The sequence below is a fragment of the Bombus pyrosoma genome, linkage group LG12 (genome assembly GCF_014825855.1).
Source record: "Bombus pyrosoma isolate SC7728 linkage group LG12, ASM1482585v1, whole genome shotgun sequence".
Lineage (NCBI taxonomy): Eukaryota > Metazoa > Arthropoda > Insecta > Hymenoptera > Apidae > Bombus > Bombus pyrosoma.
Window position 1 is genome coordinate 7410651 of NC_057781.1, and position 24195 is coordinate 7434845.

Genomic DNA, 24195 nt, shown 5'->3' on the forward strand with positions numbered 1-24195 from the left:
ACTCTAAGCAAAAGATAGCAATGTAGAAAATATTAGCATTATGTTGACAAAAATTTGACCTATACTCTTTTGCCTGCCAGATATATATGCAATCAATTTTGTTCACACCATAAAAATCTTCACTTCTTTGATTCACTTTCTTTCACTCTGACATGTTAACAGCTGTGGTTGTGGATTATTCATCCTTCACTCGATCTTAAAATTAAACATACTCTTTAAAGTGTGCTCTTCTAACACGACGCTAACTGACTGGTCTCATAGGTTCTTAGTCTCGAGTGTGTTGAACACTTGTTAATGCGCTATTTAGATGAACTCGAATAATAACAATACTCTATAGCTGCCTTGTTACACAATGTTTGGCAATAGAAAGAAAATTATTATAATGTTAATACCTTAATCGTGATACAAAGCATGTAAAAATTTGTTCTAGATCTAGTTCAACGATTGTATATTGTAGATGAAGTTATTTATAATGATCGCTACTAAGATATTTCTTATTGTGTTAACAAACTCATAAAGACTGCATACTCATAACAGGGATCGTTTCTCGTCTTTTTTGGACTAACTTAAAGTATTTATAACGTCCCTCGGAACTGCGGTCGCCCCGAAAACGTTGGTGTTGGTCGTCCTCGCTTCCGTTTCCGCCAACCGTTAAGGCTCGAAAAATTTACGAGGTTTCTCTACTTGGAACCGCAGTCAGATCCTCGTTATTAAAGTTATAGTACATAGTGAATTTTTGCTCTGTATAAGTGTATGGGACGAGAGAATATTTGACGAAATTTATATACGAAGAAACAAAGATTGGCAGAAGCATTTGCGTTTGCAAGAAACGAGGATTTTTATCGATGTCGGGGCGAATTATTGGCAATTCACACATCCGGGGGCATGACACGAAGAGTAAGGGGAAATAATAAAGAATGTCGCAAAACAGCTTCATTCAGAGAAAATCAATTTTGATTATTTCGGTCTATCACTAAAGAAAAAAAATTTAACGAATTTATCTAAATAGGCATCTAAGAAAATCTCTATAAACAGATATTCTTTATTTTACCTTTTACTCTCCACATATCACAAGTGCAGAGCTATTTAGAATCTCAAAATAAATAAGATTTTTTATGACCTTTTTACGAGTTTGCAATTTTATATTTACTTCTAGACTAATATGAATTTTAATAAACGAGAATTGCGTGGAAATCATGTTCCTTTATATCAATACTTATCCTTTCATATTTATATTCCAGGGCAAGTAATAACGAAACGCATTTAAACATTGTCAAAAAATAGGACTCCATTTTATTGATTTCATAATCATCCGAACCTTTCAATTATTTTTCAAGCTTACAATTTAAACACTGCTTTACTGATCTCGCCTTTCTTCAAACTGTCTAAAGCTTCGCGATACTGCGACAACGAGAATACTTTAATACCTAAATTATCGTAATTAAGATATCTATCGGCCATTGCACGCAACAAGCCCAGCCCTTTAGGGAACGAGAAAGGGTTTATGTTTACTCCTAAAACTGTCAGCTCCTTTAGGTAGATCTGTCGAGAAGTAAATTAAAATTAATTACTTATGCTTACCTGTTCGTGACATTGTATGAATAAACAATTAGTGGAAAAATGAGTCAGGAACATGTAAGCACGATGATACACGGTTGTGATTAACTTACCTGGAATGGCTCGATACTGAATTTCGCGTTGGGATTAGCGACTCCGAATATGCATAAGCGGCCACCTGATCCTAATAATGGAATCGCTGCTTGCACAGCTGCAGCCGAACCGCTACAGTCCACCACCACGTCGAATGTTTCCTTTAATTGTTCCGGGCTCTTTGCTTCGAAATCAAGATCTGACAAATATAAATATAAATAATAAAATCAAACTGTCTCTTAATTTGTGTTACGCAGTTAGTTATTCAAAATCTCACGAAAGTATTTATATACATATGTAAAATTGTGTGTATGTCATAAAAACATTTTGAAATTTCATTATAACATTATAATATAAATTTGACTGTTATATTGGTAAAATCATTAAATTATCATAACGTTAGTAATACATTAGTTAATGTCAGTATAAATTAATCAGTGAAATTTGAAATCAATGATCAATCAATGGTGCTATTTATCTATTGATTAAGATTGAAGATAATTTTGTAAGTAGAAACTAAGAAATTATGTTGTTGTTACCGAGCTTGTTTAGCAGTTTCCGCCGTTTCTCTTGAGGCTCGCTGATCGTCACGGATTTCCTAAGACCGTGTAAGTGCAACATGCAGGCCCACAAAAGGCCAATGATACCGGCGCCAATTACGAGCACGTTACTACCAACGTTAACGCCGTTAAGTCGCTTCCATCCATGGGCCAAACACGAGAGAGGCTCGAGAAGGACAGCTTGCTGCAAGTCGACGCTATCGGGTATTACGTGAACCTGAAAAAAGTTCAAAAATGAACAACAACGATAAGGAATAATAATAATCCTTTTACGCTTTTTTTTCTATACATTTATATATCTATTGGGTTGTTCAGAAAATTCATAACGAAAGTTAAAAAAGATTTAACTATTCTAACTATTCTAACTACAGAATTTCACGAGCTTCTTCTTCTACGATTTTTCGTTTCTTTCGCCGTGTGAAATTGTAAAACGTCGTACGTTAAAAAAAAGACCAAGAATAGCAAAATTAAAAAAAGCTAGGAAAATCCCAATTTTATTAGTAGCCTTCGTTTCTCTCATAGGTGGAAGTCATGCGAGAAAAATAGAGGACAAAGTTTCATTATTTTTTATATGCAATATGGTCTAACGATTTTCCAAAGGATTTGATTAAACCCGTAGCCTTAATGAAAACGTAAACGGACCTGGGTTTCTGGTACGATAGCGTGCGTGGAGAATCCACCGTCTTTGTAGATTCCTATCGTGCTGTTTATGCCACCGGTTTTACAGTGCTGATAAGAGCCATCGTGACAATGGCTGCAAGTATTACAACCGGTGTTAGGGTCGACAGCTACCTTCTGGCCGACTTTAAAGCTTTTTACCAAGGAACCAACCGCGTCCACAGTCCCCGAGAATTCATGGCCAAGAGTCAGGAAACCTTCCTTCTTGCACGGAAATGATCCCTGAACGATAGAAATTTTATTTTATTATTATACCTTAGAATCAATGCAAAAATATTAGAAGATTATAAAGTTATAACAGTTGACTGTTTAGAGTAAGAGAACGTGGATATATGGTTGATGAATCAAATATCAAAATATGTTCATCGGTTGCTTAAATACAGCCATTTGATAATGGAAACAGTTTAAACATATTTTCCCCTTTTCTTCTCTTTATTCCTCAAAGATAAAATTGTTTAAATTATGGTAATATATGACAGCATGTAACGATATTAAAGTTATTAAGGAAGCTTTTTATAAAGCTTTCCGCAAAAAGGAAATATCAACGACGATAAATTATAAAAGTACAAATTCTTTATTTGCATTTTATTAGAATTTAAAGAAACAAACGCAGGAAATTGCTGGCCTTTCTTTAGGCTATTTCCTCTATTAACCGTTTTGTACCGTAAATTGACATATCACGAGAGATCGCCTGAAAAAGAACGAGAATTATTGCCATGCTCGTGGTAATATTCCAATCAGTATAATGAGATTAAATGCACGGCAACGCGTGTGATCGATAAAGTGCACAGTGCACAGTTGCTATCGTGTTTGGCGAATATTTGTCAAAAGCGAGCGTTATATCACGCGGCCATAGCCTCTATCTCTTGAAATACTTGTACGTGTTAAGAAATTATGCGACATTCTCGTGGCACGACCATGGAATGCAACCGCGCACGAGACTCGTAGCGAAGTCTGCTCTATGAAGTAAAGAAAAAGAAGAAGAAGAAAAAAAAGAACGTTCTTTTGTCAAATATGCGAAGAAACAGATTACTATCGTCATGTAACGACAGTATATCTCGCATCCATATCCGATTAGCGTCAGCGAAAGCGATTTCTTATTTTTCTTAAAAGTGGATCGTCTGTTTGTTTAAATACGTTATACCCGGTCAAGTAGAATTAAAGCAATACGACAAAAAGAAACAAGTATTTGCAATCACGTTTCTGCTTCGATAAAAGTAAATTGTTAATATCGACAAGAACGCTTGCATTTCGTGGTAATTGCAAACATAAAACATCTGATAGCGATCGTTTTAACTGGACTGGTGGTTCTAGCGTTAAATAAAACGAAGGTACTTCGATATAAGAAATTTTAATGCATTAAATGCAACTCGATTGAAAGCTGAATTAATCAGAATCCTAATAAAATAATACAGTCAACACTCTGCTCAACAAAAAATGACATTTCACGTGCACCGACGAAATATGTCCTTACATAATAAATCATTTTTCCGTATACTGTATCTAATAGGTCCTTATATAATAGATGACTTTTCCAATAAGCCCGTGTACACGTGACGTCGTACAATGAAACGTGATACATAATTAGACTGCTGATTTTTATGCATTTATAGGAAATTTGAAGATGCAGGAACGTACAGAACGCACGAAATGAAGCACACGTTAGAGTAAATAAGACCTTAACTGAGACTTAAATAAGACTTCGTATATAACGATATAAACTTGTATAAAGAGATTGTTAAACATTTACACTTTACATGTTGTCGTTTGCGAGAGACGTAGATTTTAAGCGAGAATCAAAGAGTTTAAAGTAAGTACAATAGAACTTGATTTATCTGTGCTCGTCGGGAGACAAACAGTTTATGTAATTACAGTTCATATAACAGAAGCTCGCCAATCATCCCTGCAATTACGTTTTGCTCGCATAACAGAAGCTCGCGTTCAGATGAACAAATCGAACCAGAAAAAGTTAATCGTAATAACGAAGCAGTGGTAAGTGAAACTTTGTTTGCACAGAGGAACCATCGGACATCGTAAAACGTATCGAAGCATTTACAAAAAGAATCGCGACGTATCATATAAAATTACGATAACGTAAACTCACTGCATAAATTAATCTCTAACTTTAACGATTTGTAGACAAGTCAAGAGTTGAACCGTAAAGAACGAACCGCGATAACCAAGATAGGATCGGGGCATACTCAACTGACACGTGTGTACATACTAGAAAACAGTCCTGTTAAATGTGACATCCGCAGTGTGAGGCTATCGATCACCCACGTAATCATAGAGCGTTCTATATAGAACAATTCAAGGAGAAAAAAATAATTTCGACGATAATCTTAAGGATATCCTCGCGGCGATCTCGTTCCAACAGGAAGATTATCAACCTCTGTAAAGAAATTAAGATATTGAACAGAATTTGATAGGCCAGCGTTCATAAAAATAGTCGCCAATGATCGTAGTTGTAGTCGATGCGACTTTAAATGAAATAAATAAGAATAATGATAAAGCTTCGTTCAGGTGAACGATAGTTCGGCTGTAATATATCGTAGAAACGAAAAGTTTGTCGAAACTTGTAAAGGAAAGGCTATGTAGTAAAAAATAATAAATGAACGAATAATATAAAATTTGCATAAGCGTTTTCAGACTTGTGACAATGAAGAGATAGAGAAAGCATAACGATGACGACGTACTTCCAATATATGAAGGTCGGTGCCGCAAATCCCGGAATAAGCGACCCTGATTCGAACTTCGTTCGGCCCTGGCGTCGGTATTTCCGCCCTTCGCAACGCAAGGGTTCGGTTCTTCACGTCGAAACTAAGGAATTCCATGATCTCACTCGTGCTGTCGCGTATCGTACTATAAAGCGTCACGATATCTCTATCCAACATTTATATATACGTGTTGCGACATGATTATGTTTATATATTGGTGCCGTGCGCCGATATTTAATCGCCAAATGCTGTCGCATGTGTAAGTATGTAACGCGTCAGTCGTCGAGACGATCACGCCGAATGGAAAATTAAGGAATCAGATTTAAAATATTCGGCGACGGATGCATAAGTCGATTGGAAATGGAATTAAAAGGACGTGCCCAAGGTGAAACAGATATCGTTTTGTGCTCCGGTTCGGTTGTTTTATTTATGAGCAGATATTCATGAGAGATTGATTCGTGTAACGTGTTTATCAACTGGTATTATGACTTTCTTCGATATACAGTAGCCGTTGAAAGTGTTTGGACGCTTGTAGAAATCCTTTATGAATATATTACGTGCATTGTACGAGACACTTTGGAATTTCTTCGCCGCTGTAACGAGATCGGGATCATTGTTATGTCGGCAAAAATCGAAACGAATTTGAAAATGAATATAGAAATAGTACGATAGCTCACAAAAAGTATTCCAACATCTGTACAAATCTTTCATGAATATATTACGCGTGTTACAGAAAACATTTTGAAATTTCATTGGTACTGTAACAAATTTGTACGTAATTTGTACAAGATATTTGGTGCGAGTATATATTTCGTAGTGATCACAAAAGTATTGAAATGGTGAATTATCTACATATTGTTGTTTATGATTATTTATTATTTGGAAACATTTTTAACACTCGTTACACGTTTAAGATGGCTGTAGTTATTTTTAACACAGTTGCTTTTTACTAAATATATGTTTGCCAGAAATATCTTGTCATTTTTATATAGATTGTCAGATTATGTAGATTTCAAATTTTATCGATATAATCGTGACAGTCGCGTCTCGTTACAATAGCAGTGAATCTTCGGAATGTTTCGCGTAACACGGAAAGTTTTCCTATTAAAGGATCGAGGTAATATTCATGAAAGAAACGATAAATCTTGATAAGTATACAGACACTATTTCCAGCATCTGGTAAAACGGTGTTTACATCTAAACCATGACGTGTTTCACTAGTGCTCCAATTTCCTCGCATGGCGAAACACATTCTTCATCTTATTTCCACAACAGAATGCTACGGAATATTTAAAATCAGTATCGTTCACATTTCCAAGGATATTAACTATTTCACTGATCTATTTCTCTCATCGTAATTTTATCGATTAGTAAAATAACGATCAAAAAATTGGAACGCCGTATTTTATATAGATTTAATTATTCTTTCCATAAATTCTTATCGCATTTCGACTTGGATCAAAGAACGATTTACTTCAAACTCCAACTTCAATAGAAATACACCTTTTTGAATTGGATCGAAAGAAACTGACCAAATACTAGAAAAATCAATTGTAACGCTAATAATTTTCAACGTACCAACTTTTCGTTCATTTGTATAAAAGTATCGAAACTACGCTATGGATTCTAACGTATTCCTAATCGTTTTAACATTGGTATTTTCTTAAAAATGTCCAGGTAGTCTGCAGTATTCTCTCGACAGTTCCTTTGTGCCGCTCGTGTCGTTTTTCGTTCAGGATTATTCATGCGAAGCAAAAAGTTCAACGAAGCTTCGAGTCGAGGCAGGGCTGCGAATAAAATTACGAACATCCGAAAAGCTACGGGATATTCGTCACGCGTATCAATAGCTCGGCGAAATTTGTGAATCTCATGGCTGGGGTTCGTAAATTTTTCGAGGACAACTCCACGTGTCCTCGAAAAGTTTCCATTCTCAAGATCGACAATGCCCTGTAGAGCGCCTGTCCCAGGAGAGGAATCCTTGTGTTCGATTTTGTATGCTGGTGATTTGTGGACTCTGCTCGTGTACCTGCGGTCGACACCTGAACCATTTGGTAGAATGAATGGTTCAGCAGGTACTCTCGCGATTCATGGTGTAAATTTCATCGAACAATCGGCTTCATTAACGAACAAAGCCTCGAAACGACTCAGTCTGACTCGAACGTAGGTTTCTGGCTAACAAGTTGCAAAACTGTGATACGACGATGTAGTAAAATTTTTCTCTTCCAACTTGTGTACCTGATACACCGAGAGACATGGGAGACACAAGAGAAAGATACGATAAGTACATCTTTGTTGATTTTCTGATTTTAATGTAGTTTTATGATTAAACGAGAGAATTATAACATATAATTAAGAACGAAGATAGTCTGTTTTGTTTGAAGATGAAAGAGTTTTAAAAGTAGCTGATAAGTTGACCAAGTTTTGTGGAAGCCAAAGATATTATTATTAAGATAAGCAATATTTAAAGATTTTCAATACTGCGATGTTACAGCGACCAGTATTTATCGTGAAAATTTAGTGTGAAAGTTGAGAATTTTTGTAGAGCTTCCAAGATTTATTATTATACTCGCTGTTTCATTTTTAATTTTGTGGAACTTCTAACATGTATGCTTTCCTAAGCTTCGCTTTAGATTGCTCGTATTCTGTGATTTCACTGTATGTGAATTTTACTTATTGCTGTTTTATCACGGTTATTATTACAACCGGATATTTATACCTGTTCGATTGCAATTACACAATAAATCTGAACAACACATCTCATTAATCTCGATTACGCGTATCGGCGTTCGAGATCTATTGCTAATTCCATTTATCATTCGTTATGTCCTTCTAGAGAATTCCTTTCATAAGACGCGATAAATTGTAAAATGTTGATCAACGTGTTAAAACCGTTAGATCGAATCGTTTGAATTATTACGAGTTAAAAAATTTAAATTTTTTATTCCTTTAGTGTCTAAATTCAAGATATTTAAATGGAAGAAAGAAGCGTCGCAAAAGAGTGTCAAACTATTTACAAATTTTTGTCACATGTTCTGGCTACGACAGTGAAAGGAAGATTTCGTTTATTTTACAGCAGGACGGCTGTAAATCTTTGGTTGTGAAGCGATCCCCGTGGACAAAAGGCATCACATTACAATGTAAATCTGTTGAGAAAGGTTCAAATTTTGAAAGTGAGATCCTTCCAGACGATTATACGATAGCTCCGACTGCGCTACATACTTTTTCTGCGTTTCTAAATTACATTTTCAACGACTTTCTCAACAAGATGGCAAAAATATTATTTTTACCCTAATAGTCTACAGTTTTGGACACTCGAATAAAAAGAAACGTTATAAACTGCGTTTCAGATCGATTGAAAATTATAGTGCAATTAGTAAGTTACAGTGTAATTAGTAACAAATAACTGTAAATCAGTTCATTGTTACGTTTCATAAAATAGCGTTCTGCTTTCGTCCTACGTTCCATCTTTCATCGTTGTGAAAAATTCATTATATTTCGCTAAATCATAAAAACGAGATAGAGAATAAAGTTACAATTTCATTGATCATGAAACTAAGATAACGATGTTTTCAAGATTTGAAATACGTGACTAAATTGAAATCCACAAAATCAGATTTTACGTTACTATGATTTTTAATCCGTCGTATGCTACTTCGTCTTATCACAGAGGCATACTTTAAAATCTACGATGGAATAATAAATTCCAGATATTTTTCCTATCTACGTTTAAAACAGGGAAAGAATCGCCAGTGCCACAGTGAACATTAAAATAAGTTGATAAGTAGGTTTATTACTGTGGCTTTGCTTATCAGAGGAGATTAATAAAAGTAAGTCGGCTTTTTGGAGAAAACAAACTGAAATAAATACACGAGTTTTCAGATGATTTCGTTCGTTGATAGAGAGGTTGGAGAACTCTTTCGAGATTATAATTAAAAGCGGTGTAATTAAACGCGTACGGTGCTCCGTTAATGCTTAATTAAACAGGAATATGTTTCAGTCGGTGGGAATAAGTTAATTATAGTAAGTTAATAAGGAAGTTTGCAAGACGAATATAATAAATAGACGGAAATTTATTAAGGTTACACGTTCACGTTATTCGCGTCTGTGTATTCCGAAACTCGATGAAAAATTGCCAACTCTTAACGAACTGGAACCTATTTAACACCCGGTACCTTTTAGAAGATCTTTTTACTCCAGCCGCGTTCACGTTCCGTTAAAAAAGTTTCGTAACTTCGGGAGAAACGAGTATCTGCTCTTAAAAAATTTCCGATCTATTAAAATTTATTAAATACGAAGAAATAATTGACAAAATAATATGACGTCACTCGTTCACTCGTTATTAGTAACCGTGTCAGCCGATATGGCATAAAATCCGAAAATAAAAAAGGAAAACCTTCGACGTAATATTAAAGCGAAAAATGTGTCGTAACAAATATAAAACAGGGCGAATTTACGTTACAACCCAATAATTCGCCAAGAATAAATTTCAAAACCTGGTTCATTATTTCAATCCTATTAAAAAATTCTATCTTTCGCAAACATCTTTGTAAAACGACCGAAATTACGTACATATCCAAACACAGTACGTCTGTATTATCCAATAAATTTGTGATCTTTATTTTGCAAAGAATCACCAACCCTAGAACGACTCTTATATTGTACAATTATTAAAACTACCAAGCCCTAGTTCTATTTTAGGCTTACAGTTATCTTGCAAAAGCCGTAAGTAATTATTATAATTAATAATTATAGTACTCGCTATTAAGTAAGCCATCGAGAAACATGGTAAACGATAAAAAGAAATATACTCAACGGAAATAAAGCTCCTTTCCCTTTTAAATAAAAATCTTCAAACTAAATCTACTTAATTCCAGCTTGTCGAGGGTTGCTAGCTTTCTGTATAACTAGGCACGATTAAACTTAACGAAAAAAAAGCTGAAAAATCATCGTCACGCAATTAAACTCGATGGAGATAAATCTCTCCAGACGTCCTCTTACTCTCTTGACAAAAATTTCTATCAGAACACTCCGAAATAAGTAAAATAAAACACATGGTAAAAAGTAAACGAGACGACTCTTCCTCTCCTATCAATTAACGATTAACCCTCTGTCGTCGAATGTAACATTTAAGATTTGTCTTTGAAGTAATTTAAGACCGAATTTCGCCACACCAACGACATTTTAAAATTTGTCGCCAGCCTTCTCGACACCCCGAAATCGATATATCGACTCCGCGGTTTTCTCGAGAAGTAATTTGAGCCAACATCTCAACTAGAGGTAAGTTTTCGTAATAGAAAATATTTCTACCCAACAGGTATACGTACACGTGTTTTGCTGAGTGCACTTACCTTCGGTATTAAGAAGAATACGTTAATTTTACTAAACGTTTTGGAAAGTCCATATTTTCCAGAATATTTCCGCACGGTACATAGAAAACTCGCTAAAAGCGTTCAAGTTACGGCATACGCGCCGTAAATATTTATTGCTTCGACTGAAAGTGTCACCAGAAAGATATGCCAACCGCAAAGGGTTCGATTCGCCAGAAATAAACCCGAAGATTCACCTTCGCCTCGTCCTATTAACAAAAAAATAAATTTCGCTACCGAAACACATCCAAACCAACAACAAGATGACAAAGGAAATCAACGAGATATCTGTACGATTTCTGTCGACGATTTTTGACCAGTTAAATTCACCATGAACGGAGAGTATATCCCCTTGGTGAACGGATGCTCGTGAAGGATCCGGTGAATCGATGCCTGGTGAAGAGTTCCATGCGCGTGAGTTTCCTCGGCTAGAGTATCATTTCTACGAGATCTCGATCGAGGGGGAAGGGGGTAAGTTGACCCGGTGACCCAGTTTATTCCCGGGGGTTGAATGAACGGCACTGAACGCGATGACGTCATTCCCGACCTCATTTCCGGTTCCCGGTGCAGCCAGCTATCCCAGCTCCGTCCCGTTGACCCGAAATTTCTCGTGAATCGAAGGACGCTCGTTCATCCCGAGCCATTCTACCGACTATGAATGAATTTTCTGCATACGCGTTGCGCGACACTGAAAAAAAATTCTGAACGCCGTACGAAACACGCTGCGCTCTTTCTACGCCAGTTTCTTTGATTTCCAGGGGTCAGTTAATATTATTTAATTACGGGGAAAGTTTTAGCTCAGTTAGCGTTAAGCTTTTAACGAGCCTACTAACCCTCGATTGGTATTACGGAATCATAGATAACTATAACGTTAGATAAATAATAGGCAACGATTTATTATCTTTTCTTTGGTTAAAAATAACGATATTACGTTAGATGGATGCTACTTAACGATTATAATTGAATTAGGTTGCTTAGTTTTAAAGCGTCTAATGTTAATTCGTATTTTCTCGCTCCGATGTTTTTCTATTCAATTTTACTTCAAATGAAAATTAAAAGAGAGTGTTTGAAAATTAAGTAACTTAACGCGAGCTGTCGTTAGTCGATGCTGACATATTAAACATTTCAATAAACTGCGTCAAGTATTCACTTGCGTCAATTTATTATCGAATCATAGATTACATGGCTAATATAAAAATATGGAGCAAGTTTATCATACATTTATGACGTGTTAGGTAGACGACCGTTATAGCTATTCGTACGATGCAGAGAGTAGCTAGTTCCTATTCTATCAGTTTGAGATTAATCATTCAGCAAGAAACAAGCTTCGATCATGGAACAAAGAAAGGAAGGTAATGTTTCTGCATAATAAACGCCAGATGAATTTTACATTTTGTGCATCATTGAATTCAAATTGCGATATTACCATTTAATAACTGCGTATTACTCATAAGTAATTGAAAAAATCTACTCAAATGGCTTTGTCGTTTCGTTAGAACTACATCCGTGATCAACAATTTTAATTGATCGATTATATGATGTGTCTTCCAAATTGGTATCCTCGCACGTATAGCGCACGTATTTTAATTTTAAGGTCAATGATGAATTATGTATTAATCGTTAAAGCGCTTCTTTTATTATTGTTGTATCATTTTCTTACAAGGAAAAGAACCTTAAGATATTGCAATCAACATAATGAATTCTCTAAATACCCTACCCTCTGTTTTTTAATGTTACTCTATCATCTCCTCAAAACAGGAAACAATAGAATATACTGATCAGTCTAATAGATTTTAGCTTCCATTCCTTCTGGACCAAGGAAAATAAAAAGAACATGGTAGCAAGCAGAGACCACGTTTGTAACTAAAATGTTTTCCAACTTATTTGTTTTATCATCTCTTTAAGGAGCTAAAAAAGAAAATCGAACAAAATTAAATTAATTATTTAGGCACTTTATTCTTCACTTTGTTTTGACGAGGAAAGGTCTTTGTTTGAAACAAGAAGGAGATATTATCAACGAAGACTTCCATATCAGATACTAAATAGAACTTTACTTCGCTTCGAGCAAAAAAGATAGGATGAAAATATTACCGATCAAAGACTTCCGTATTTCGCAATTACAACTTAATTATCTTATCGTGTTATTAAAAAATACAAACGAAGAAAATTACTCATGAACTTGTTAAATCATTTAAACACTTCACCTTCTATCCTGTCTCGAGCGAGAAAAATCGGAAGAAAGTAAGAAGAAAACACTCATATCGTGCGAGATGCACGTGATTTGTAACCTGAAATGGAAAAATACTAAGTACTCGTGTGGCGTAAGTGTGTTTCAAGTTCGCGGTAAGTGACTTATGTAACCATTTTCTTAGTCGTGTGTTGTCATGATCGCCAGGGATCAGCAGTTTCATCGGGGTTAATGCAAACGTCAACGACTCGATTAGACGCTTGCAATCTTCGTCACCGTTGTCCGACACGGAACAACACTACGGTTTTTATGGCGAATAGTAGAAGAATCGACAGGCAACAGATGTTGGCCAAACGGAAGGAGCGTGAAAGAAGCAGAGGACGAGGCAGGAAGGCGTAGGCGGTTTAGCTGCGAATTAATCCTCCGAGAAAGGGAACAGGTGTCGGCCGCATTTCCGGATAGCGCGACGTTCGACTGTTCTTTCGTGGAAGAATTCGAAACAGCTTCCTTCGTCCACCACCCACGTGTTCTCCCACGAGCAAACCGTACATGGGATTTCAACAATTGTCTATTACGTTCTTTCCATATATCGATACGTCATAATTGGATTTGTCTCTCCGTTTTGATGAAACCTATTTTTCGAAGCATTTTTGGCTCACAGCTGGAATGCGTCGGTTTTCAACGTGATAAGTTAATATTTAGGGAATTGTCTATGTTTACAAGCATACCCAATCTTTTATTAAATTCGCCCCAGTTTATTTTTCTTTTCATTTATTCGTTACCGTTTGATCGGTGTTTTATTCGAATTACACGAATCGATTGGCGTTTATTAATATTTAAGTAGCATACTTATAGAAAGCTTCTAATTAAGAAGTAACCTAAATCATGGCTTGGAGATTGAGAGTAACGAAATTTATTCTCACTCGATTTTTCATCGACGAAGAAATTAGTCGAAAGCAGGAATAGATGATTGTGATGCCGTACTATATTCTATGAATAGAACGAATGCAATTGAACGTTCCAGCTATCGTCTAACGTCTTGCGGAGAAACGAAGACTCCTTAATCGATTGATTTCCTTCGCGAACCAGAAATGATATTTGTCTTAAGCTTAGCATCTCAATTCTTGGCAAAAATCTTCTTTCGATCGTAACAAGTGTAACGTTGAATATATCTGTAGAGGATGATTGGTGGATAAACCTCACGAGGTTTAAATGACGAGATAACTCGATGTTGAAATCGTCAAATATATTTTTAAAATAATTAATAATAAACACAGAGTCAACCGTAGATTGCTCGCTACGGGTCGTTAAAATAATGGTCGCTAAGACGCTCGATACTAACTGATTCGCTAAAGATCGCTCGAGACTGAGACTGAGAAAACTGAAGAACCTTACGATCGTGTTCGTTTATTTACACTGGTTTACACAGAGGGGTACCGGAAAATTTAAATCCGTCTTTGTTTGACGGTTGTACGTAGCGGCGACATTATTTTGCCCGGAGTTTATTTATTATTACATTAAGTATGTCCTAACGATGTTGATACTCCGAGGCAAAAGAATAACATAATTCAAGTTGTCCTCTAGCTCATGTGCCGCTACATATCTATTGTTAAAAATGTTCAGAATTAGTCGAACAATGTGGAGCTTGCAGAATTTGAAAATTGTAGAGGTGTTTCCTGGAAAGGGAAAGGTCGATTCGATCATTAACGAATGTTTGTGTTTCTATTCTCGTAATCCTGGTCCTTTTCCCCTTTTCCGCAGGAAAGAAAAGAGGCCACGCGCTTCCGGCTTTCTTGGGAAGATTCTCTAAGGACGAACCGCTCCTTTTACGCGTCGCGTCGCCTCAGCATCGTCGTACAACAACTGCCTTGAATAAAACTCGCGCACGTACGAGCCGCTCGAATTCTTCGCGAGTCGTTGTCTCGCCTCGGTGACACCGTGTGAAAGGCATGCTCGACTCGTTGAACGTATCAGATAGTAATTTTTTAAACGATGTTCAAGAAAAGTGCCTCGTTATTTCGAGCGTTGCTATTTTAATCGAGAGAAAAAGGTGGCTGATAAGTCGAATACTTTGATAATTGTATTGTCAATTTATCGAATAGTACAATTTAAAATTTAATATTTCCTTTATCGTTTGTTTCGCAATTTCAAAAATCGAGAACCTTCGACAAGCGCTTGAAGAAACTCGTATAGATTTCTTTGAAAAGTCAAAGCTACCCGATACACGAAGTAAAGGAAATTCACTAAAATATCAATTCTATGAAACGCGTTGCTTTTCAATTTTCTTTAAATCTCGTCGATGTTTAATTAAAAAATTTATCATATTTTTCTCGTATATTCTTCGTATCTGTACGTACGTATATATTTGTATAGTTCTAACACGCGTGTACCGACGAGATTTTTACTTCATTTTAAAACGTTATTAACTTTAAAAGGTTTCCGTGAAATAAAAACGGATGTTTTCGCTATTTTATAATTTCCATCAATTACGTGGCTGTAAAAAAATAAAAAAGTATAGCCGGAGGTCTACTTCATTTTGAAATATTTTTAAAAGTTATTAATTTTGAAAGATCTCGGCGATATTAAAAAAAAACGGATATTTTCATTTATTCAAACATTTCCACCGGTGATGTGAAAAAGGTGCGCAGCGATTGTTATTAGTACGATTTTACGTATATTATGGAAAAAATATTTCGTCGCGCTGGATGTATAAAATTTCGTAATACAGTTTTATAAACAAGCAGATACGACTTTACGAGTTGTCGATTAGTTAATTTTCTTTCCATTCGATATAATTATCGAGGCTTGCTGATGACGAAACTCGAAAGTCTACTTTCGTAATGACTGGATGTTGCTTAGCCACCGATTCTTGGAAAAATAACTGACGCTGGCGCGCTATTATCGCGTTCACGGGTCAGAATGTGAATTTTTAAATTTACAAATAAATCGTTTTGTTCTTTCCAAATTCTTCGTACATTCGTATCTTAATCTTGTTGCTTTCATTTTACAAAATCATTTAAAGGATATATATTAATAAATTGCTAATCTATCCGAGCCCTTGCTTCTCTTCATATAAAATATCCAAACTAAAACGATCCACCTAATATTTAACAAGCCAAACAAATGTCTGCCTAATCTCTATTTCTCTATTCTATTTTTTAACGATCGTTTATCACGGCGAGGCTTAAAGATTAGTAACAATCTTCGTTACAATCGTTCCACACGTTCCATATAATTTTCATTGCGTTTGGATCCACGTTACCATTGCATCGTTGCGATGTTTTCTACCTCGCATTGCTACTAATCGTCGTAACGTAGCGTAATATTCCAATATGATACAACGAAATATCACGTAACCGTTTCTTTAAAATATCTTATATAACTATTTTTTTTACCAAACATAATTTCTAAATAATTACTATTACACGCTTTCACGCCAATTCCAAACTTTACCAACATAATCGCAATATACTCAACTATCGCAACAATCCTAACGAGATTTCAAACTGTCCCGAATAATACACGTAATATATTCGTCCAGAAAGTTTCCACGAGCGTTCGAATAATTCCATGGACACGAGTAGGTGAGACATGGAAAATCAAGCGAAATGAAATCAAAAGTCGAAGTAAGATTCGTACTATCGTTCGACGATAGCGAGGCTGGTCTGGACGCGTGCTTCAGCGACGAGTCTGAGAAGGAAGACCCGCGCTTTTTATCGGAGCGATCGCTCTTAGAGGCGAGACTCTATTTTTACGGCATCCAAGGATGCTGAAAGGGATGCATTATACGAGGATGACCCAGTTCTGTGGCGTCAGCAGCGGCGGCGGCGGCGACGGCAGCGGCGGTGGCAGTGGCGGCACGGTGTTCCCGGATGAACTGGCTGGTTGAATGGTCTCGCCGACGTCACTATTCGCGAACTAGGTCGCCATAGAATTTCCGTATCCCCTGTATTGTAGCGGTTCCCAGTCAGACAAAAAAGCGGGTCGCTTGTTGCGGAAACCGTTTGTCTAACAAAGCGATTCCCGCGAAATCGAATTAACCGAAATGGCGATTGTTTCGCGAACCGAGAGAGAATCGTCGATTAACACGACTTACGAGGGATGCTCGGTTCTCGTTCAATTATCGATGATTCAAGTATTCGTTGTACGTATCGCATTGTATTGTATTCGTTTATCGTATCGAGACTAATGTCAATTACAATCTTTTCGTCTATGTGCTCGCTCGATACGTTCTGCTTTTATCGTAGTTGATTCCTCGAAGCTAAACCTTGATTCTTTATCTGTCTAAGGTATATCTGTATCGTAGTTTACTGTACAAGTTGCTATAAATTTGTATATGTATCTGCTACGGTTCATTCATGGGCCAGGTTTTAGCAGTTATGCGAGTTTAGTGATTTTCAATTACTAATTTTCGATCGGTCTACTCGACTGCAGTCTGTTCTGTTAGGAAACAAGGAACGATTTTAAAAAAGCGATGCCTTTTTTCTTTTATTTATTTAACGGCTAAAAGTTTATGTCTTTTTAGAATGACGTTCGAACATATCGATTGTCACGGTGACGATCAGTTTTCCGGATTCATATCCACATTTCTCAGGACGGTTAAAGTAACTTGAACTTTATGGGATATAAACGATTTCTCATTAGGAGCGCTACTATGATCTGTACATTCTTATTCCTCGACGCGAGATATAAACGTTTCAAGTAATCTGAATAACGTTACATAAATAACGTAGCAGATTAAATTTAATTGAAATTTCCATATTCATATCTCGATTAATTTGAATGATACAATATGGAACAAAATCAATAAATTATAACCAGACCGCGGGTATTTATGCAAATTCATACTTTCGAGAATAGAATTAAAAAGGTAGTACGTAAAGCTAGAAAATTCCTTTATTTGCCAAGTATCGTACAAAACACTGTACTTTTCGATATTTAACATACTTTTTCCTATTACGTGCGTTCCGTGCAAATAAAATAAAAATCCCCGGTGTTAATCACAAGCATCGATAAAATGTCAATGTAATTTTTAGAGACGATCGATAATAAAAATCGATGAGAATAACTTTCGAAAACGTATCCAGCTATCGCAACTGATATCGTCGTCTACATGCATCGTATTTTTATTATTTTTCATTGCGTTGTCTGGCTTTCTTTCAATATTATCGGAGACCCGTACGAAGGATACGAGGACAAAGAGGGACGCGATTTATGCACGTCGGAGCTTCGATTTTCCGATCCGTGTACGAGGTCCTTTCAGGAGATCCGCTGTCACGCGAAACGTTTCAAAGCTCGACGCTTATAAAAGAAGCCCCGGCATGAATGAACCCATCGACATTGCTCGCTCTCGAAATAGGTCACTGTAGTATCCGCGCTTCCGTTCCTCGTTTCGCTGTATGTATTTCGTTACCATAAACAAAGCTACCTATCCGAAGGAATAAAACACGCGAGAATCGCTTTTTCATGGTCCAACGGAAACGAGCGTTCCCAGAATTTTCGCTAATCCATCGATTCTCCTTTACACGAGAGCGTTCCCGGTAACAGTATCGATGTTTAAAAGACGAGTTTTATAGAGTTTAAAAAAAGACCCGACAAATATTTGGTTCTTCTCGTTTAAAAAATTGTTTGCATTAGTCGCCGATGTTTGTTGAATCTAATAGTGAACTAGATAAGATTCGTAAAAATACGATTAGAATTGTTTGTACCAACTTTTCTATAACTCGTTTCAACGAATAACGAATTTTCCTTTTATTTCATTCGATCAGGACGAGGGCGTTTAACGATAAAAATCTGGAAACAACGTCTTTATTCTGAATTTTGAAACGCGATTAATTTCTTTTTCTTTTGTTGGACATATTTTATAACATACGTACTATAAATAGTACGTAGATAACAGCGATCCGAGCGGATTATCGAATTTTTTTATCCTTATAAGTCATTTTCTATTATTCCGTGGGAAAACCGGACCAGAAAGAGCTCGTTATCGAGTTCTCGCGAGGAACAAGCGACGGCGGCGTCGTTTCTGAAAGAAACGCGAGGTGAATGGACCAGTCGACGTCACCGCTTCCGAACTAGGTCAGCCCCGGAAATTTTAGTTCGTGTTAGCCTTGCGCCACCCCTGGCACAGCGGTGGTTCATTGAAAAGTCGAAAAATGTTAATTCTGGAGATTGATTGTCATAGGTCAAGTGCTACTACATTTCCAGTCCTTGATTCGCCGCCTTCGTGAACTTATCGAATTAACAGAAGCAAGGATTTTTCCAACGCGAATGTTGAATTTAAATAGGGAAACAATCTGACAAGTAATTGAAATGAAATATTTGTTTTAAAGCGAAAAGCATCGTACGTGCGCTTAATTTGTTAATTGTTAGGTTCGATGGTTTCTTACGAACGAACAAAAGTTTTCAAATTCATAGAGTTTATATTTATCGAGTCGATAGCTTTGTCGAAACGAGCGCAGCTATCAAAATTTAAATATAGACGAATTTAATGTCTTGTGTTTAGAAAATTCAATTTTCATCCCTCGCTGACCTTTCGTTTCCGCTCACCTAAATCTTCCTATCGTATTATCGCAACGAAATATCACGAATTCGACAATTTCGCAAAACCAAGGGACGAAACACTGCTTGGTAACTTTCCCAGCTTTTCATTTTCCCACGTTGTAGCCTTTTTCTCTATTATTTAAACTTTATTATTTAATTGCCAATTTTATGAGAATTTATATTCCGGGCGAGGATTACATTTTTTGAGAAATTATTTTCTATTTTAAAAAAATTAGTTTCGCGAGAAATTACTAACTTTTCGCTATCTTTACTTTACTTTATTTCTCGTATCTGGTTATTTTCTTCTCGGAAATGGTCGTTCCTCGAATCGCGCAACTGAGTTCACGATTTTGCCAACGAATGCGCGATTCGCATGCGAACGCGTGTATCTCTTTCATAAACGTAAGGAACGCATTGTCATCGAAGAAGATTTATAGCTTCATTCACGTATGTACGTGTCATATCTGCGTTTCAAACGGTGTTTAATCGTTCCAGAGCAAGATTTTCACTTCCGTGAACCGTAGTCATGGAAATAAAATTTCGCAACGTTGCTCGCCGTTCCAAGAAAATCTTCTATTTCACGTTGTATTTCTGTGAAATCACACGTGTACCACACGCAGAGGTTCATGTCATCGATTTCGTTTCTCAAACAATACCATTAGAAGAGTAGATAAACGATAGAATATATAGGCGAACTCGCACGATAATTTGCAAACTAGTAACACTAGCGAATCGACGTAATACGTTGAATTAGACGCTCCTTCTTTATAATTATACAATTTCACCGATGATATAATCGGCCGTAAAATTTTGAAAAATTTCGTTCGTTTCGTTCGTGAACCTACTACCGTCACGTAAAAGAATTCATTAGCGCCAGTAATTTGTAACTCTCGGAAGAATTATACAATCAATTCTCACTGAGAATTATAAGTAAATTATTCTGGCGAGGTACTATAACCTAGCTGAATCTAATGTTTAAATCTACAGGCTAATGTCTTTTTAGCCTGCGGATCTGATCCGACGTGTCAAGTAATTGAGTAACTAGTGAGTTTTGGTGGTTATTAATTCTTATGTTATATCTATTACTGAATTTGGATATTTCTTCTTTAACTGTGGGTATCTTAAGGTCGCGATGTATTGTTTCGTTGGTAACATACCAAGCTGCATCTATTAAGGATCTTAGAGGTTTTGGTTGAAATCGTTGAAGAATTTCTATGTTGGAATTACTTGATGTTGCCCGTAGTTGAATCCCATAGGTCCAAACAGGTATAACTCGTGACTCGTAAAATTTCTCTGTCGGTGCAGACTTAGCTAAAGAGACCTAGGGTGCGTGCGAAAAGCTTCCTTCATTTTATAAGAAAATAATGGATGCACAATATTTTTCGTTTTATATTATTTTATCGAATTACGTACGATCCATTTTGTTCTATCAAGATAAAGATCACAAGGTTTGACAGATTAAGTTTCATGTTTGTATAAAGATGCATCGTTGTAAAAGACGTATCTGTAAAAGAAAGACACTTTCCGGATGACCTAATAATATTGACAGTAGACGTAGCACGGCGGAATTGTATTAAATGCAGGGACAAGAAAATTCTGGATCCTTGAACGATATCCGTAGAACTCGAATACAAGAGATCGCTTAAGGCTGTATATCCGGCGCAGCTCGTAAAAGCCTGAATATAGCGGTGAAATTATTTATAACCGTTCGGTTACGGTCAAGCCGGGCTCGTAAAGAGGGTGAACAGCCGTAAACGAGACCGTCGATAATCAGCCGAGTCGCGGATAAAGTCGCGCCTCGAAGGACGAACGATTTACGTCTTCGTGAATCGAACGTATCTTACAAAGCGGCTGGTTTTCTCTTATAATTTTTCCTTAGAATTCTTCGGAAGGTTAAACCATCGGCCACATTAATATTTCCGAATACAAGGGGAAAATAGAATAGAAAGAAAAAGTTGTTTTATCTATTAAATATCATCGATCTACCGTCTTAACTGATTGTCCTAACTCAATTTTTCCGGAAACATAATTAACTACCACACCGGTCAAAATGACTGATTTTATTTAAAAATTCCTACTTCGTGTTACATTTTTATCCGCAATGATGTAATTTAATTTATTTATTTCGCTTATTTTTGTTTTCATCCGAAATAATTTTGTACCATGGCTACTTACATCAATATCAGTCAAAATAACAAATACTTGTCAAAGCGTAAAAGGGTTCCGTAATCTGTTTACCCGAATTAACTAATTTCCTTGTTTAGTACAACTTCCCACGCGCTTTTAGAATTTCCGCCGCGTATCGTTTGATACGACGGCGTCAATTATCAGGAAAAACTCCGGATCGATCACGATGCTTCCGCCAATCCACATACGTCTCGATGGTATAAAGAGTACGAATTCGCGATAATATAACGAGAATTCTACTCGGAAGGCGACAAATATTCGATTCTTCCGAGTCTTAACTTCGCACGATAAGCAAACTGTATAAAAACTTCAAATTCAGTTTTCTCAGTGTAAAAGCTATTGTGGAGATAGAGCGGTTGAGAGACAGAGCGATGATATTACAAGCCCAGCTAATACTTGGGATATCTTGCGCACGCTTGCACGTTATGGGCGTTCTATTTTCCCAAAATTTTCCACAAAGACGTAAAAATCCACGCTCTATAAATTATTTAACTGGAATAATCCTATCTCGCTCTGTGTCCGTGTGTTTCAACGGTTGGAAGAAGGATGGTTGGAAAAGGGTTGACAAGGGCGGAAGGGTCAGTGAATGGAATTCACGTTGCTAAGTCGATATCGACGAGGACTCGCACACGATCGTGTAGACGAGAAGGACGAAGTAAAAGGGGGGCGGTTTTAGGGGCGGCGGCGGCGGCGACGACGACGACTGGTGGCGGTGGTGGTAGTGGTGGTTGGAAAGCTTTCTCTCGTGAATCGTTCTTTCTCGAGTTTGTAATTACCAGGCAGGGTTGTTGCTAGGGGCACGAGAGCGCAGCAGACTCGCAGAGAAATAAAAGGGCGACGATAAATTCCCAACGGTGAGAAATAAACGTCGAGGTCGCGAGCAAGCCTCTGTCTCTGCCTTTCTCCCTTCGCCTCTCTTCTTGCCTATCCAGCGTTTCTCTTTCAACGATCAATTTTCTGTCCTGTATTCTATCGGGCGTCGTAGCATCGGCAAGGAAAGAAAATGACGAGACCGGAACCGGTTTTCGCGACATATAAAATGAAATCCGAGGGAGCTTGTCGTTTTAACGTTCTTTTTATTATCGTGGATGTCATAGACTATACGAGGTAGTACAAATGGCTACTGTTTCACAACGTTTTTGATAAAAGCAAGTGGCAAGTGTAGTAATCTGGTAAACAAGCGTTCTGTAAATAAATGTTCGATGACGTAAGTGGTCGCTATTAGGTACGTGGTAGTTAGATAGATGGAAATTTAATTAAGCAAGTGCGAGATTAAGCGCATAGATAAATATAAATTTAATTAGCTGTATGAATTGAAGCTAAGCGGGTATTTAAGGACAGGAAACAAAGATCATTAAGATAAAAGAAAATGTAAACTAGCCAGCAATATCGCGTATAGTTGACCAATTATAATGGAGATAATCTATGCTACAAAGAAGAGTATATTCGCTCGAGTATACGTGTTATCGTGGTGAAAGAAAATTGCAAGAAACTATCAAGTTTCGTGTAAAAATGTTGTGAATACGATAAGGAAGGTCGAGAAACAAAGTTCTCGCGAGACTAAAGAATATGGCCAAAGATACCCCGAGATCAAAGGACCAAGGAAGGAGACGAAAGAATACGATGAAGCGTATAATTGTAAAAAATGAAATTGTAATTGACAAGAGTTGATGAATAGATATAACGTCACCCTAGAAAAAATGATTATTACCAAGGAGATAAAAAATTTCTAATATAAAAATTGCTAATGTTTATACATATGCAGGCTATGAAATCTTAAATTTCTTTTCTCGGCTACTGTAGGTACAATATGCGAGTCTGATCACGAAATACTTTGAAAATTAGAAATCAATGTGGGAATTAAGACAGAACCTTCTAAAGACCGTGGAATTCATCTGAATTCTGATCAGAATGTACAAGAGACAGAAAAATTCCAGACGAGAGTCGAAGAATTCCAGATGAGGCGGGAAGAATTTGCATGAGTCGAACCGAAGATCGAGTGTACTTGATAAATTTTCAAACTCGATTTTCTCGAAAACTAAACCTAAAATAAGAAAGTTTCACTCCACATTTTCCTCTTGTTCTTCCACAAGGAATCAGCTCGTGCAAGCTTGTACATGTTATCCGACCGCACCCTGTATACTTCGAGCCAAATCTCCAGACCTTCGCTCATCCAAACTCCAACCTTCGTCAAGCTCGCGAGCAACAAAGTCCCTTCCTGTTCCTGCCAGAGGCTGCGAATCTCTCAATCTGCCCGAGTCTCTCAATTAACAGGCAACCGATGTTGCATGCAGATTAGCAAAGTT

The 24195-nt window shown here is 36.9% G+C and overlaps 1 protein-coding gene and 1 long non-coding RNA gene across 3 annotated transcripts; one reads left to right on the forward strand and one right to left on the reverse strand.

The window, feature by feature from the left end:
* Positions 1–1262: 1262 nt before the first annotated feature.
* On the reverse strand, positions 1263–5797 carry LOC122573316 (D-altritol 5-dehydrogenase-like). The gene is made up of 5 exons (XM_043739491.1): positions 5585–5797; positions 2853–3110; positions 2190–2427; positions 1671–1849; positions 1263–1542 (listed from the first exon to the last, which is right to left on the reverse strand). Exons 1-5 carry the CDS (start codon positions 5780–5782, stop codon positions 1339–1341), a joined length of 1077 nt encoding a protein of 358 aa, XP_043595426.1. The 5' UTR covers positions 5783–5797; the 3' UTR covers positions 1263–1338.
* Position 5798: 1 nt separating this feature from the next.
* Positions 5799–14870, forward strand: LOC122573317. Of its 2 annotated transcripts, XR_006318706.1 has the most exons (3): positions 5822–5990; positions 7283–13292; positions 13367–14870. It is a non-coding gene; the product is annotated as an uncharacterized LOC122573317 (long non-coding RNA). The 2 variants fall into 2 exon arrangements; XR_006318705.1 differs by having other exon boundaries at positions 5799–5990; positions 7283–14870.
* The last annotated feature ends 9325 nt before the right edge of the window (positions 14871–24195 follow it).